Source organism: Lipotes vexillifer, unplaced genomic scaffold (genome assembly GCF_000442215.2).
Source record: "Lipotes vexillifer unplaced genomic scaffold, Lipotes_vexillifer_v1.1 scaffold86, whole genome shotgun sequence".
In the NCBI taxonomy this organism is placed as follows: domain Eukaryota; kingdom Metazoa; phylum Chordata; class Mammalia; order Artiodactyla; family Lipotidae; genus Lipotes; species Lipotes vexillifer.
The window spans coordinates 3,292,114-3,307,053 of NW_006785406.1; the positions used below are offsets into that span (position 1 = coordinate 3,292,114).

The window sequence follows — 14,940 nt, forward strand, 5'->3', positions numbered from 1 at the left end:
GGGTGCTGCTTTTTACATTGTACTACTATTTGACTTTTTTAAATGTTTTTCTTTTCTATGAAGGTATACTTGATTTATAATAAACAATGCTGATTAAAAGTACACAATTTGATAAATTTGGGCATATGCACACCATACTCCCCCAAAGTTTCGTTGTGTCCCTTTGTAGTCCCTCCCTCCCAGGATCATTCCTGGACAGGGACGTATGGGTGACTGGAGGTCAGGAACCACCTGTGAACGGCTCAACAGCTCCTGCTTCGGTCTGTGTTCCTAGTGCAGGTTCTCCAGATGCCAGGCTGGGGAAGACCTCACAGGCCATCTTGGCCTTTAGCGCTCAACTTGAGGAGCACCTCCTAGTGGAAGCCTGCCTGACTCCCTCCCTGGGCCTCCAGAACTTTCCATTCTGCGGTGTACTGGCCTCTTTCTCTCCCGTGCCCAGTGATCCATGACCTCCACAAAGATGGAGACCCCCTTCAATTCAGAGGGCCTGGCTTAGAGCAGATGCTCAGGAAATATTTGTTGAATGAATACATGAAATAGAAGACAGAAGAGATGCACGCAAGGGTGAATGGGTGAGTAAATGAAAAGTATTTTCCCAATGATGTCAATGATATAAGACTGTTTGTATTAAAGATGGTATCTCCTTAAAGAACAAGGGAAAGCCCAGGAGAGGTTGAAATGGGAGGAAAGCTCTGAAACACAACTGGAGCCAATAGTCCATTCTTGGAGGGACCTGGGAAATACATGTGCCTGGAATGAAACCTTGTCCCGAACATCCCTGCTGGCCGGCTCTGGGACCTCAGGTCCACTTTGGGAGCCCTGGGCAGAGCTGTCCCCAGCAGCCAGGGATGAGTCTCACTAGGGGGCACTCTTCCATCACACTGGCCCTGCCCAAGCAGACACAGAAACCTGCCCCAGGCTCTTTTCTACAAGGAACCCTGCAAACCCTGGGGCCTCCTCACATTCCCTGTGGCCTCTGGCCAAGAGCAGAGGTTCTTTCCAAGCAGCAGTGAGCATCCACCAAATCGGTACCCACTCAGTACAAAGTAGCTTTGCAGAAAAGACCAGTGTCTGGGGTTACGTTGATATTTCAAAACGATCTTCCCTCCTTTACTGCCTCAAATATGCCAGTTCTGAGATCTCCATCCCCATCACCTTCCCCAGCCTGAGGGCTGCTCAGATAAGAATAAATTGAAAAGTGGACTCCTGCAGTTGACCCGTTTATTCACAATATACACCGGACACACCTGTCTGTAGGGCTAGGCCAGTGGAAATTCTGGGCAGTTATAGACCCCAGAGCAGGGAGGGGAAATGGGAGCAGTGTTCAGAGATCCTGCCCCAGGGGGACTTCACTGCCCGCAGGAATCATCCCAGCCTTGGGCCTGCAGAAGCATCAGAAGCCAAGGGGCACGGATGGAGGCCAGCGGCTTGAGGGGTGTGTGCAGTTTGGAAAGTTAGGGCTCCTTCATTTTTTAGGATAACATCCTCTTACCTCAACCATTGTGGGGCCTAATTTCCAAAATGCTCCAACTCTGGAGGAATTAATCCCCCGAAAGACATAGACCCTGTGAAGCAGCCAGTGCCTGATGGAGATTCGAGCCTGATGCCTGGAATAGAAGGAGGGGTGGTGGTGGAAGGAGAGACTTAGGGGGAAACCTGGGCTGGGGGAGGGCCGAGAAGGGGGCAGAAAGTGGGCCACAGGGACTTGCAAAAGGACAAAGAGAAGAAGACCCCCCAGCTTGACTCTTGGAAGTGGAGATGGGAACTTCCATCTCAACGTCCAGGCTCTTCCTGTGAATTTGCTCCCTGCTCCAGATTCTGGTGGGCAGCCTGTGTCCCATAACCTGTCAAAGGAAGTGTCCAGGGGAGGCTGGAAGGGAGGATTTCACAACTAGCAGAGTCTTCCTTTGATGCTGCCCCCTGGGCCCTGGAGGCCCTCCTTCACCAATCAACCATTTGGGAAGTAAGGGGACCATTCCCTTCCCAGCTCCATGGGGGACCTGGTCTGCTGGAGTCTAGCTTAGAACTTGCCTTTATTTTTCCTGTTGGGTGCAGTGGGGAACAGTGGCAGGGTCAGACTGAGGCCACGTCACAGGCACAGACCCAGGCCGGAGCCCAGGCCCAGGCTAAGCAGGGATGAGGGTGTGGGTGCCTGGATCCCTTGCTAAGCCATGTACAGACCTATGAGGCAGCCACACCCCTGGGAGCTGCACCCTCCTGAGCAAAGGCATCAAGCCTGGCTTACTCTGAGAACTGGGTCACCACTGCATCTTTCCTGGGCAGGATTCCAGGTCCAGCCAGCCACACTCTCACCTGGGAAGAATCATTACCTGCAGGGAGAGGGGGCTAAGGGAGAGGGAGGCAGTGTGGACAGCGACGGACAAAGCTGGGAAGTAGAAAGCACTGGCTTACTAGGTGAGCCTCTCTTCCCCTGCTGTGTGTGTGTGTGTGTGTGTGTGTGTGTGTGTGTGTGTTAGCCGGCTGGCCAGCACAGCACCCACCTGTGCACACCTGCCTCCGGCACATCTGAGCTATGATGACCCTCTTACCCAACCACCCTGCAGAGCCAGGCGGGTTCCACTGAGGCCCCTGGCCCTGCCCTGCCCTGCCCTGCCTGGGAGGCCCTGCCCTCCATCCTTGCAGAGAGAAGGGAAAAAGAAGAAAAATGTGTGTAAATTTCCCATCCAGGTTTCAGGATCTCTCTCCTGCTTCTGTCTCAGGAACACAGAGGTACACAATCAGGGGGTCCCTTTTAGGGCTGCAGCAGGCCTGCCCAATCCAAGATGTGCCTCCTGACTCCAGCCATCTTGAGCCGGCCCCTTTCTGCAACCATCTCAAGGATGTTTGCCCAGCATTTTGTCCAGTGTCGCCACAAATGCCCCTGAAACACAGAGCTGTACCATGCGACCTTTTCCCTGACTTTGCAACCGGAGTGCACATGCCCACACCCACTCTCACACTTCCACCAAGAGTTCCCAAGAAGAATGCTGTCCACAGAGTAAGAGGCCACCTGGGTACCTCTTCTCTGTTTCTTTTTATTTCTAAAATCCCTACCTATTGTATCTAGTCGGGACAGCGGCATCTTGGCCATAGCTCCTCTTGGTGAGGTGGTCCTTGGATGACCAAATATCCCCTAACTTGACACAAATAACTTATTTTCTCATATGTCTTAGCCGATCACTTCAGGAATACCTTGAAGATATTGCAGATTCAATTCCAGACCACCACAATAAAGTGAATATTGCAATAAAGCAAGTCACACAAATTTTTTGGTTTCCCAGTGCATATAAAAATTATGTTTCCAGTATACTGCAGTCTATTAAGTGTGCAATAGCATTATGTCTAAAATAACAATGTATGTACCTTAATTAAAAAATACTCTATTGCTCATCATCTGAGCCTTCAGCAAGTCATAATCTTTGTGCAATAGTAACATCAAAAATCACAGATTTCCATAACAAATAAAATAAAAATGAAAAAAAACTGAAATATTGCTAGAATTACCAAAACGTGACACAGAGACAGAAAGTGCGCAAATGCGGCTGGAAAAATGGTGTTGATTGATAGACTTGCTCAATGAAAGGTTACCACAAACCTTCAATCTGTGAAAAATGCAGTATCTGTGAAGTGCAGTAAAGCATAGCACACTGAAACGAGGTACTCCTGTGTTTGAAACACAATATTTGGCTTCCAAGTAAATCACACACACACACACACACATTTTGGGGGAGGGTTTTATTAAAAATTAACAATGTCCCTGGCTAGTAAACAGCTCTTTGAACTTACCAAGTTTTCTTGTCCCAGTCCCTTACAGTGAATCTCGCAATTGCAAACTCCACCGTGAGGCGAGGTGGAGAGGACCCAGTCAGGGATGGAAGTCAGCCCTCATTCTCAGGATGGACAGGGACCTGGGCCTCACACATGGAAGTGTTGAGAGGCCCTGTGTGGTGAGGGCCCAGGAGGATCTGTCACAGCAGGCTTTCAGAAAGGGGGGTTTCCACCAGCACAGATGGACCAGCCTAGTGCAAAGGCTGGGGAGGAAGGGTCCCAGGGGTAGAGGCCAGAATTCCATCCAGAGGGGGAACAGCAGAAGCAGCGGAAGTGGACACAAGGGAGGGCTCCTGGCTGGCAGGGTTGTGGATGGAAATGAAGAAACCACAACAGAGAGAGGGCAGATGAAGAAAGGAGGGCTCCCAGGGCCTTCGCTGTCCACCTAGGGAACCCGGATTCTGGTGGCTGTGGAAAAGTTCTGGGAATGAGAACCTGCAGCCCGCTGGTTACCTGGCTTCATCACTTACTCTCTGTGTGACGCTGGGCAAGCTAATTAACCTCTGTGAACCTTGGTTTCCTCATTTATAAAACACGGGTGATAACAGAAATCCCTGGGAGGATAACTGGAAGGGCTGGATGGGACGACCAGGCGGAAGCACAGCGTGCGCTTTCAGTAAAGGGCTGCTCCTTACTAACTTCTTCGGGAAGAACTGGACAAAGCGCCTGGCGGCGGGTGATTCAGCTAGTTAAGTGGATCAAATTAACCAGGTTTTTCAACCCAGATTCACCCTTCCTGTAGAGACAGATCCGAAAAGAGCTGGCGAAGGTGTTTGTAAACAAGAAACGTGCAATTCGAAGGTTGCCGCCGGCGACAACCAGCGAGGCTTAGTGCTGAAAGCAAGAGTCATCTCTTCCCCGGGGGCAAGGTTCAAGCCGCGCAGATAGGGACATCTTTGCAGTCCTCCATCCCCGTACACAACACACACACACACACACACACACACACACACACACCAAGGGCCCTCACCCCCAACCACGTCCCTAAGCAACACCCCGAGTCCCTCGGGGGCATGCGATGTATAGCCCTCTGTGTCGTCCGGCCGATGGATTTGGAGGAGAGAGGAAGGCAGGGACGTGGCTGGAGGAGGTCAGGGGCCAGGTTGGACTCAGTCCCCAGCAGCTCCGAAGGCAGAGCAGGGGGTGCAGGCCGGAAAGGGTCGCCGCGAGTCCAGGAGGCCGCGGCCTCCGGGTCCTCAGCGCCGCCTCCCCGGAGGAAGGCGGGGGCGGGGAGGAGGGGGCGGGAGGAGGCGGAGGGCGGAGGAGGGCGGCGCGCTGCGAGGTTATTTGTGGTTCGCTTTGATCCCGAGGGGGAACCTGAAACTCTCACATTCCTGGCATAGCAGCCGCCTCCGGCGCTGGCCGACCCTGGGGCTGCGTGCTGGGGCCCTAGCGGCCAGAGCGTCGGCGCCACGGCCGAGACCACACCTCAGCCGCCGCGCTGAGCCGAGCCGGGCCGGGCCGGGTCGTCGGGTCTGACCGCGCCGAGCACCCGCGGGCCGCTGCGGTAAGGAAGGCCGCTCGGCGCTTTGGGGAGCGCGCGGGGCCGCAGAGACTCGCCCCAGCCGAAGCCCGAGCCCCGCCGCAGCCTGGGCTTTTCCGGGAGCGGGAGCGGGAACAGAGCGGACCCAGCGTCCTCCAAGGCACAGCGCGCCTTTCCCGGCAGCCGCGAAGCAGGGCAAGGGCCGCTCCGCCCGGGGGTGTCTCTCGAAGGCGCGCGGCCGGAAGGGTCCGCTGGGGCTGGAGGAGGGGGCAGCCTCTGGGGAGAACGTAGTGGGTGTTTGGGGTCGCGGGTCGGGAAGAGGGGATGCGGATCTGGGCGGAAGGCGCCGCTTGGAACTCAGTTTGCAGCGCCCTGGGGGCTGATTTGGGTAGGTAGGGGTTACAGGTGTCTTTGCCCCCCAACTAGCCCAAGAATTCCTCTTTGTCTTACTTGGAAAATCCTCTCTCGAGCCACGGTCTGGCTCTCACTTAGAAAGAATGCAGCTTGCAGTCCAGCCCGCTGACGTCAGCGCTGGAGCATTTGGAAAACAAAGAGGGCTCGGGAGGGAGGGAGGGAGGCGGCTCCACGACGCTTAAAGACCTCTCCGGACCACGGGCTACCGCCGTCCACCCCGCTCCCGGCGCAGCGGCGGCCACCGGGTGCTCGTAGTCAGCCAGGAGTCCGGGTAGGGCGGGATGAGGTGCGGTCTGACTAGAGACCCTCGCTTTGGTTCCTTAGGCGAGCGTGAGCCCAGGCAAAGGCCGGAGTTGCGTGCTTGCTTAGAAGAGGGTGTTTCAGAGACCTGGGCGCGCTAGTGCAGCAGGGGCGCACGGCCCGGGTCGCGGGCGCAGATTTTAGTAACGGCTCAGCTGAAAGGATGTGCATCCGAGGGGCTTGACCGGGACAAACGCGGGATGAGAGGCGCGGGAGGTGTTCCCTGCACCCAGGCACACTGCTGGTGGGGAGAGGGCCTGGAATCTGTCCGGAAAGCTGCATTCTCCGGTCCTCCTCGGCTGCAGTCAGCCCAGACAGTGATTAACTTAGGAATGCCCCGTGGATGCAACGCTAGGGAGAATTGATTCCGGTTTGTTTTGCCTCGGTTAACTCTAGAGTCTTGCATCTCCCTCCTTGTGTGTTTGGGGCGGGGAGAATGAGGGGGTGCCAGGAAGGATGAATACAGAGTACCCTCCAGACACATCTCCCTCTCCTCGGTTTTGGGCAGCTGGGAGGAGGGAGTGGAATGGCTGCTCTGCCAGTTGGCCAAGCCCTAACTTGAGCAGGGCACTGGGACTAGTTTTGGGGCAGAGGAAGGGCTGCGTTCCTCCCACTGTCCTCCTCCCATGCGCACAGGACCTCCGGAGGTGTGGGTTTTGTTTGGTCTTCCCTGAATCCCAGTTTGGAGGTCTGTGGTAGAGGAGGCTGTGGAAAGGAAGCTGGGTGAGGTGGGCAGCCTGCCAGGCCATGAGCCACTGGGAGCCCAGGCTCAGAAGGGAACACCTTCCGCAGGAGATATTATCTCCCTGCAGTTTAGGCTCAGAGCCCCCAGCCCCAGGTCCCTGCAGCCAAGAGCCTCCCTGCTCGCTCCCTTACTTCTTCAGTCGGCTCAAGTGGTGTTGCTGATGTCAAGATGCTGATGGCCCATCATCCCCAGCGTGCCTAGAGGGCCATCAGGGCACATCCAAGGAGCAAGTGTGTGTGTAGCTGGGGGTGGTAATCATAAAATCGAAGACATCGTGCCACCCTTTCTTTTTTCCTGGAGCACGTGTGCACTTACTGTCAGCGCACAGACTATGTGACTGGCCCACAAACCTTGATGGGTGGCATCTTTTTGCCTCATCTCACAAAACCACTGTCCTATTATAGTCTCTCTTCTTTCATCCCTTATTCACCAATCCAGATGCATTTTTTCCTTCTTCCTGTTCACCTTGCAGAGTGACTGCCAAGGTCATCCCATGACAGGGAGGGCTCAGCAGAGTAAAGGGTGGTGAGTTAGCTGTGCCAAGGCCGGCACTCAGGCATGCTTCATCCTAGACGGTCCTGGGGTCTGTTTGCCTAGGGCTTCTACCAGGCTGGAATCATTCTTTATCACCTGCCAATAAACGGGCCCTGTCCACCCCTGGACTGGAAGGCTAAGTGGTTAGAGCTGAATTAGGCCTGCGCTAGAGTCACTCATCAGGCTCTTTGATGGGAAGCTGACTGCGGGAGGCCAAGGTTCCTGGTGTCTAGGTTACTGGTGTTTTTCTCTCGGCACAGTAAGTCTCCATGAATATGATTATAATGGCAGTCCTTTACCAGGGATTTACTGTACACCAGGAGCTCAACAGCCATTTCCTGTTTTAATTCCCAACTCCGTGAGGCTAGCATTTTTCTTTCCATATTTCCGATGGAGAAACTGAGGCTCGGAAGTTAAGTGACTTGCCTTAATCAGCAGATGGCAGCATTGGCAGTTGAGCCCAGGCTTGTGTGCCCCTCCATAGCCTTGCTCTTTACCATTATGCCTTTGACCAGACAGTAATGGAAAGGGCCCCCCTTTCCCATGTGCTCCCACTGAGTGGTCTTCTTTCTCTCCTCCCAGGTGCTCTGGGGCCAGGTGCCGCTGGCCTCTGTCCAGGCAGTTGTGTGCAAGCCCAGGAAGCATGAGGACACTGGAAGACTCCTCGGGTACGGTCCTGCACCGCCTCATCCAGGAGCAGCTGCGCTATGGCAACCTGACCGAGACCCGCACGCTGCTGGCCATCCAGCAGCAGGCCCTACGGGGTGGGGCTGGGGCTGGGGGCACAGGGAGCCCCCAGGCCCCCCTGGAGATCGTGGCCCCCGAGGACAGTCAGGTGCTGCAGCAGGCCACAAGGCAGGAGCCCCAGGGCCAGGAGCACCAGGGCACCGAGACCCACCTGGCAGAGAACAGCCTCTACCGGCTGTGCCCACAGCCCGGCAAGGGCGAGGAGCTGCCCACCTATGAGGAGGCCAAAGCCCACTCGCAGTACTATGCGGCCCAGCAGGCGGGGCCCCAGCCACATATGGGATACCGGGATCCCCGCGGGGCCCCGGGTGGCAGTCGGAGGCAGGATGAGGCCCTGCGTGAGCTGAGGCACGGGCACGTGCGCTCCCTGAGCGAGCGGCTCCTGCAGCTGTCCCTGGAGAGGAACGGGGCCCGTACCCCCAGCCACATGAGCGCCTCCCACAGCTTCCCCCAGCTGGCCCGCAACCAGCAGGGACCCCTGCCCAGGGGCGCCCCTGCAGAGGGCCCGGAGCCCCGCGGACCTCCACCTCAGTACCCACACATCGTGCTAGCTCATGAGACCACCTCCGCTGTCACCGACCCGCGGTACCGCACCCGTGGCAGCCCGCACTTCCAGCATGCGGAAGTAAGGTAACTGCCCACCTCGGTCTTCAAGCTCTTGGCTTCCAGCGTAGTTCTCCCAGGGTGAAGAGCCTCCAGAATCCTGGCGAGCTCCAGAGGAAGGCCGATGATACCCTCTCCCTCCCAAGATGGGAGCTAATGCTGGAAGGAAAGAGGGATTTAGCCAGGGTCACATGAGAACTTAGCGGCATCCCTTGCTTTAATTTGGAGGTGGACACCATTGTCTAATTGCCTGTAGCAGTTGAGTAACTAGGGTTCTCGGAGGCTATGAATTACAGCAGGGGTTGAAGGTTGGGTTTCAGAAAGAACTTGCAAAGACAAGGGTTGGGAATCATTGCCAAACTGTTTCCAAGTTAAGTGGGAAGAAGGTGGAACCTCCTTCTCTGGAGGTTTCTAAGAACAAGTGGACATGTTTGCTTTCTTGATTACTGGGAGGCATTCCTAACTGTAGGCAGGAAGAAAGGACCAGATGGCCTCCTTAGGGACCTCTCCCCGCTCCTACACCGGGGCGGGAGCTGCCCTGTCCCTACCATTCATTTCCTTTCATGTTTTTCTGTGTGGTCCATGTGGCTGGAGCCTGGAGTGGGAGAGGATTCTTGGTCCAGGTGAGCCCCTTTCTGTGGAGGCTCTGGAGAGGCTGCTGCTGGGGCGCTTAGTGTTTGATTCTCAGTGTGAAGGGAAGCCTTTAGAGGATGCGATTTGGCTTACCTTTTTAAACCGGTTCCTCTGCTGCATGTAGAGAATGGATTCTAGAGGCTAGAATGGAAGCAGGCATGCCCGGGAGGGGCAGGAAGCCCAGATAGTTTGCAGAAATAGGGTTCCTAGAAATGAGGCTATCACTTGGCCCCGCACCTTCTCCTGAGAAGCTGACACACGCCCTTTTCACACGCCCTGCATCTCCCCCGCACAGGGGTCCAGGAAGCCCCACCAGAGGAGCCTGAAGGTTTGCAGACTCCCTCTTCCTCTGATGGCCCAAGGTCCAAGTCTGATTCTCTTCACGCCTGCTGAGTCCTCATTTAGTCACCCACTTTCCCACTGTGTGCCCTTTCCCGGGAAGGATGGCTTTCTTAGCTCTCGAGAAATGAGTGACGTGATAGCTTGGAATGAAGGGACCGGAAGATGGAGCCTGTGGGTTTTCGCCACTCTCCACCTCCCAGGCCCCCCTACCTTATCTCCTTTCTCAGGGCTCAGTCCTGGGAGAGTTTCGGAAGCTGAGTCGTGGTTTCTTCTCTTGGACCAGCCTTATTGAGCCTGTCAGGAAAAGATAATGTCGTGGAAAGGAAGTAGACTGTTTGCAGGAGAACAAAAAAAGAGGGAGGGGGAGGGGCGAACAAGGGGAAGGGAGAGCAAGTGTGAAGGAAAGGAGGCTCTATTCTTTCTTGGAGCCAAGTCATCCCCAAAGAATGCCATTTGTGTCTGCCTGGCCCAGGGCAGGGGGAGCAAGTTCAAGAAGCAACCCCAAGATGCCACATTTAGCAGCACAGGGAGAGTTTGCACATTCCTGTGGGGACTCTCACCTCTCACTGGAAGCTCTACCTTGGGCAGTAAGAGAAGCACATCTGCCAGCCTCTCCTTTGGCTGATCCGATGAGGCTTGCTTTCTGGGAACTGGGGGCAGGGACTGTTCTTATAGCTCAGGGTCATAAGAGGGGCAGGGGAGAGCCGGAGTCTGGAGGGGGAAGGATGAAGGGGAGGGATGAGGGGAAGGGCAGGCATAGGTGCTGAGGTGATGGACCCATGTGGGGCTTCCGGGACTTGGGAAAGTTCCTGGTGAAACTGAGGCCATCAGCTCTTTTACACTTAGAGCCACAAGGCCCCAGAAAGGCTCTGTGACCCCACAGGCCTCTTGCTCTTTGCTCCTTCCCTTGACATGGGGCCCTGAGGCTGACGTTACACAAGTAGGACATTGTCCCTAAACTCAGGCTATTGTCATAGTCCTGAGGCAACCACTACGCCCCAGAAAATCCAGTGTTTGGGTCACATTTACTCTTGGAGCAGAGAGTAAGCTGCGGTCTCCACTAGGAGAGACGGAGGATGGGCCATCATTGCGGGAACGCCCACTGCAGGCCCAGCACTCTGCCAGGCAAATGTAGCCCTCACAAACCCCCTTGAGGCTGAGAACCTTACCCTCATGATCGAGCAGAGTCCTGCCGCACCGTGGGCTTAAACACTGGAGGCAGAGTTTGAATGCCTATTTTGTCAGACTCTGGAGCCCAGACTCTACCCCTGACATCTGTCTCGCTGCTCTAACCTTAGCCTCAGTCTTCTAAAACTGTTTTTTCAAGGGCTGACGGGACCCAAAATAGGAGGGAGAAGAAGTGAGTGTGAGCACAGGGCCTGACACCAGGGGCCGGAACAGACACCAAGTGGCCCAGGGGCCTGGAAGTTTGTGTGTTCCGTCATGATGGATGTGACCTCCACACTCAGAAAGAGCATTCTATTGATGAGAAGGGTCAGGAGTGCACTTTTCAAGATCTCTTCTTTAAGCTTGGGTTGCTAGGACTGCTCAGGCTGACCCCCAGGGCCTCGGCCACAGTGAGGCTGGGCATGAAATAAGCATGCTCACGTTAATCCCCTCCAGCCCTGCTCCCCTGGCCCTTGAAGGTCTTGGGGACGCCATGTGGAAAGGCCTTCCCCACCAGTCGCTGCCTCACGCTGTGGGGAGGCTGTCTGCCCAAGAGGGCTGGGGCGACTTGGGGTGGCTTCTCGGTCTCTGAGCACCTACTCTTCTGTTCCCCAGGATCCTGCAGGCCCAGGTGCCCCCTGTGTTCCTCCAGCAGCGGCAGCAGTACCAGTACCTGCAGCAGCCCCAGGAGCACCCCCCGCCCCCATCCCCGGCTCCCCTCAGCCAGGGCCCACTAGGCTCCCTCAGCCTACCCGGGGTGGAGGCCCCAGCAAGCGCCCAGGCCTCCTCGGGCAGTGGCCACCTGGCCCAGATGGAGACTGTGCTGAGGGAGAATGCCAGGCTGCAGAGGGACAACGAGAGGCTGAAGAGGGAGCTGGAGAGCTCGGCGGAGAAGGCCGGCCGCATCGAGAAGGTAGGCCCTGCTGGGGCCTCGGAGGGGCAGGGGGAAGAAGGGACCCCGATGGGGCTGGCCTGGCTGGGCTTCTCAGCCGTCCCTCAGCCCCCGCCCCCATCCCTCGTGCACCCTCCCTGGCTGACTCCAGACAGCTGGGGAGCAGCCGGCACAGCAGGCCTGGAGCATGAGCTGTTGCTGCCCAATGGTGATTAGAAAGAGCCCATTCACGGCTACCTCACACTCGCACCCTTCCCCTGTACACACCCCCTCCCGTGGACACCTCCCACAGAGAGCCCTTTGTATCCCCCACACAACAGCAAGTCTGTTCCAGGCCAGCCCTGGCCACAGAGGAAGCCCCTCCTCTTGGAAAAAACGAGCGACTTATTGGAATCACAGGCCAGCGAGGAGCACGTGCAGAACCTGCCAGCCGCCAAGTGGGAGGGGCAGCCAGGGCCAGGCTGGCCCTCTGGGGTGGATGGTGGTGGCTGGAGAGGTAAATCCTCCAAGCAGAGGCAGCTCAGGCTGGGGTCTGGTGCTCCCTTCTTCGTGAAGGGTTACCAGCTGTGCGCTCAGCCTTAGCAGGTGGCCTCAGGCCTCCCGAGGCCATCCTGTGGTGTCCAAGATAAGTCCACCCTCAAGACCATGGTTGGAGTCTTAGTGCCCACTCCTGGGCCCATTGTGCTCGGATTTCTCAAAAGGAAGATGCTTCTTTCCGGACAGTGGGCCCCAGAAAGCTGCGCTTAGTCACACTGCAGGCAGCCACTTCCAGAGAACCTGGCCTTGGGTTTGCTCAGGACCTTGGGACAGTGGAAGGGACCCTCACTTGCCTGTTGCAGCAGTCTGGTCCACCTCTAGAGGCTACAGGCTGCAGCCCGTCCCACCAGAACTAGGTGGATTTTTTTTGCTGTGGCTTTTGATCCTCTCCTCTCTCACCCTTTCTGATGGAGAATAGCAGATCAGACGGGGTCTGTGGAGGGGACCTTGATGCCACTCCCTCCCTGGGAGCTCTCCCCTTCCTTCAGCTCTGCTGTCTGCCTCTTGCAGCTGGAGAGCGAAATCCAGCGGCTCTCTGAGGCCCACGAGAGCCTGACGAGGGCCTCTTCCAAGCGGGAGGCCCTGGAGAAGACTATGCGGAACAAGATGGACAGTGAGATGAGGCGGCTGCAGGACTTCAACCGGGATCTGAGAGGTGAGGACGGCTTACCCAGGTGGAGGGGTGGGGAGTGCCTGCGGACAGCTTGATCCCACTGTTCTAGGGAATAATTCAGAATCTGTCCTCTGCAATAATAGTATAAATTGACTCAAAGGAGCCTAGGCTGAGACTCCTTGGGGGCCACCTTGATAGAGAGATGCTTGTCTCTGTGTTCTAGACCTTAGGGCCCCTCATGGAGCTCCCACCCATGTGGCCCAGCATGACCTGGAGCTTCCCCATGAGCTCACCCCCAACTTGGAGAATGCAGCCCGACAGATAGGACCGAGGGGACACCCCAGCAGGCAGCTTCACCTGTATTCAAACATTTTTCCTTAAAACCTCTTTTCTTTATTTGAAACAGAGAGATTGGAATCTGCAAACCGGCGCCTGGCAAGCAAGACACAGGAAGCGCAGGCAGGCAGTCAGGACATGGTGGCCAAGTTGCTGGCTCAAAGTGAGTAGGGGTCCCACTCAGGAGCCTGGCCAGAGGTGTGGCCAGGACAGCCCCTCTGGACAGGGAGGATCGGCCTCCTCTATCAAAGCAGTGCTTGGAGCTTGGGTTTACTGAATGCCTGCTACGCACCCAGCAGTGGACTAGACCTGGGGGGAGGGGTAGTTTCTGAAGAGGAAAAAGATCTGGTTCTCTGTGTATTGGGGAAATCAGTGGATCCAGAGGGATAGCTGGGGAGCTGTGGTTTGCTGAGCTGTGGTGCTGACCATCGGTTCGGTGTCCTTCAGAAGCATGGGGGAGGCCAGAGAGCCTTGGGGACAGGTGGGATGAGAGAGAAGGAAGAGTCTGAGTCTCCCAGGGGGTGCCCAGGGGGAATGCGGGAAGCTGGGGAACATGGTGAGGCTGGGCCATAACAGGTGGAGGCACCAGCCAAAAATGGAGCATAACCAACAGGGCAGCCCAAAGAAGGGGCTCAGGAGGATCCCCTAAAGAGGGTGGTCAGAGGCTTCTTGAAGAACAGATGAGTTCATTGTTGACCCATCCATTCAGTCACTCATTTGTTCACTAGCACAGCTGTGCTGAGCCCCTGGCCGGCGTGGAGCACAGCAGGAACAGGTCAGGAAGGTGCCAGGGCAGGGAGGTCAAGAGAGGCAGTGAGCTTGAGGAAGGAGCAGGGTCTTCCCACCCCGGATTTCAGGCAACAAGGGTGGCCTGGCCCCGGAGCGGAGATGAGGAGAGGTCCTCAGCAGCCTGAGAGAGGGGCTCTGTGGGGTAGCAGGGTGGGGAGCAGGCCACAGGTGAAGAAGCAGCAGGATAGCTCAAGTGGAGGTTCCAGCAGGGAGTTTGGGGGAAGGGGGAGGACAAAGGGAGCCCCGAGCTCAACAGTAGGAAGCTGCAGCAGTCAGAAGAGACAGAGAGGCAGTTATTTATTAAACTCCTCCTGGATGCTCTTACTATGTGCTATAGTGGTGTTAGGGTGTTTGCAAAGGAGTGGAGTGGGGGCGGCTGGTGTCTGGGTGAGGGTGGCTTCGAGGAAGGAGGAACCCATTCAGAAAGCCTCCTGTGCTGAAGCTGGATACTTAGGGGGTGTCCAGAAGTGGAGGGGCAGCTTGAGGGCTGAGCTGTGCTGGCAGCACCTCCCTCCTCAAGGAGGGCTCGGCCCTGGACAGGGCCGACCAGAGCCCAGCACTGAAGGGCTGGGGGTTGGGGGTGGGCAGGGGGCAGACGGGGCTGTACTGCGGGAGGCGATGACCTAGGGTCTCTGGGAGGGAGGTGGTGTAGGTGAGGGAGAGGGGGGAGGGGACGGCCCCGGAGGTCCCGTTGGGAGTCCGGGGAGGGCGGGTTTCTGGAAGGGGGTTAGAATGGGGCGCCCTGTAGTAGAGGGCCGACTTTGGGGGGGCCGGGCTCTGCCAAAGAAAGGAAGTCACCGGCGGGTTTCTGGGAGCGAGCAGGGGAGGGGCGAAGGGGGAGGCCAGCCTGGAGGCGTTTCCGCTCCCCGGGGAGCGAGCGCCAGGCTGTTCTTGGCTCCAGGCTGGAGCCATTAATCTGGCAGCGGCGGGTGACCTGGATGCCAGGCATTCCTGAGCCCGGGCTGTTCCGGTGCGCC

The 14,940-nt window shown here is 56.8% G+C and overlaps 1 protein-coding gene across 3 annotated transcripts in view; it reads left to right on the plus strand.

Annotated features, from left to right (window-relative positions):
• Nucleotides 1–5,142: 5,142 nt before the first annotated feature.
• AMOTL2 (angiomotin like 2) overlaps nucleotides 5,143–14,940 on the plus strand; it is a 16,577-nt gene continuing 6,779 nt past the window's right edge. Inside the window, exons 1-5 of one of the 3 annotated variants that reach the window (XM_007457552.1) lie at nucleotides 5,143–5,335; nucleotides 7,887–8,681; nucleotides 11,412–11,709; nucleotides 12,736–12,880; nucleotides 13,245–13,337. In XM_007457552.1, coding sequence (XP_007457614.1) covers nucleotides 7,948–8,681; nucleotides 11,412–11,709; nucleotides 12,736–12,880; nucleotides 13,245–13,337 — 1,270 coding nt within the window. In that variant the 5' untranslated portion in view covers nucleotides 5,143–5,335; nucleotides 7,887–7,947. Of the gene's footprint in view, nucleotides 5,336–7,886; nucleotides 8,682–11,411; nucleotides 11,710–12,735; nucleotides 12,881–13,244; nucleotides 13,338–14,940 lie in introns of those variants that run through there. The other 2 variants (XM_007457553.1, XM_007457554.1) reach the window with 2 other exon arrangements.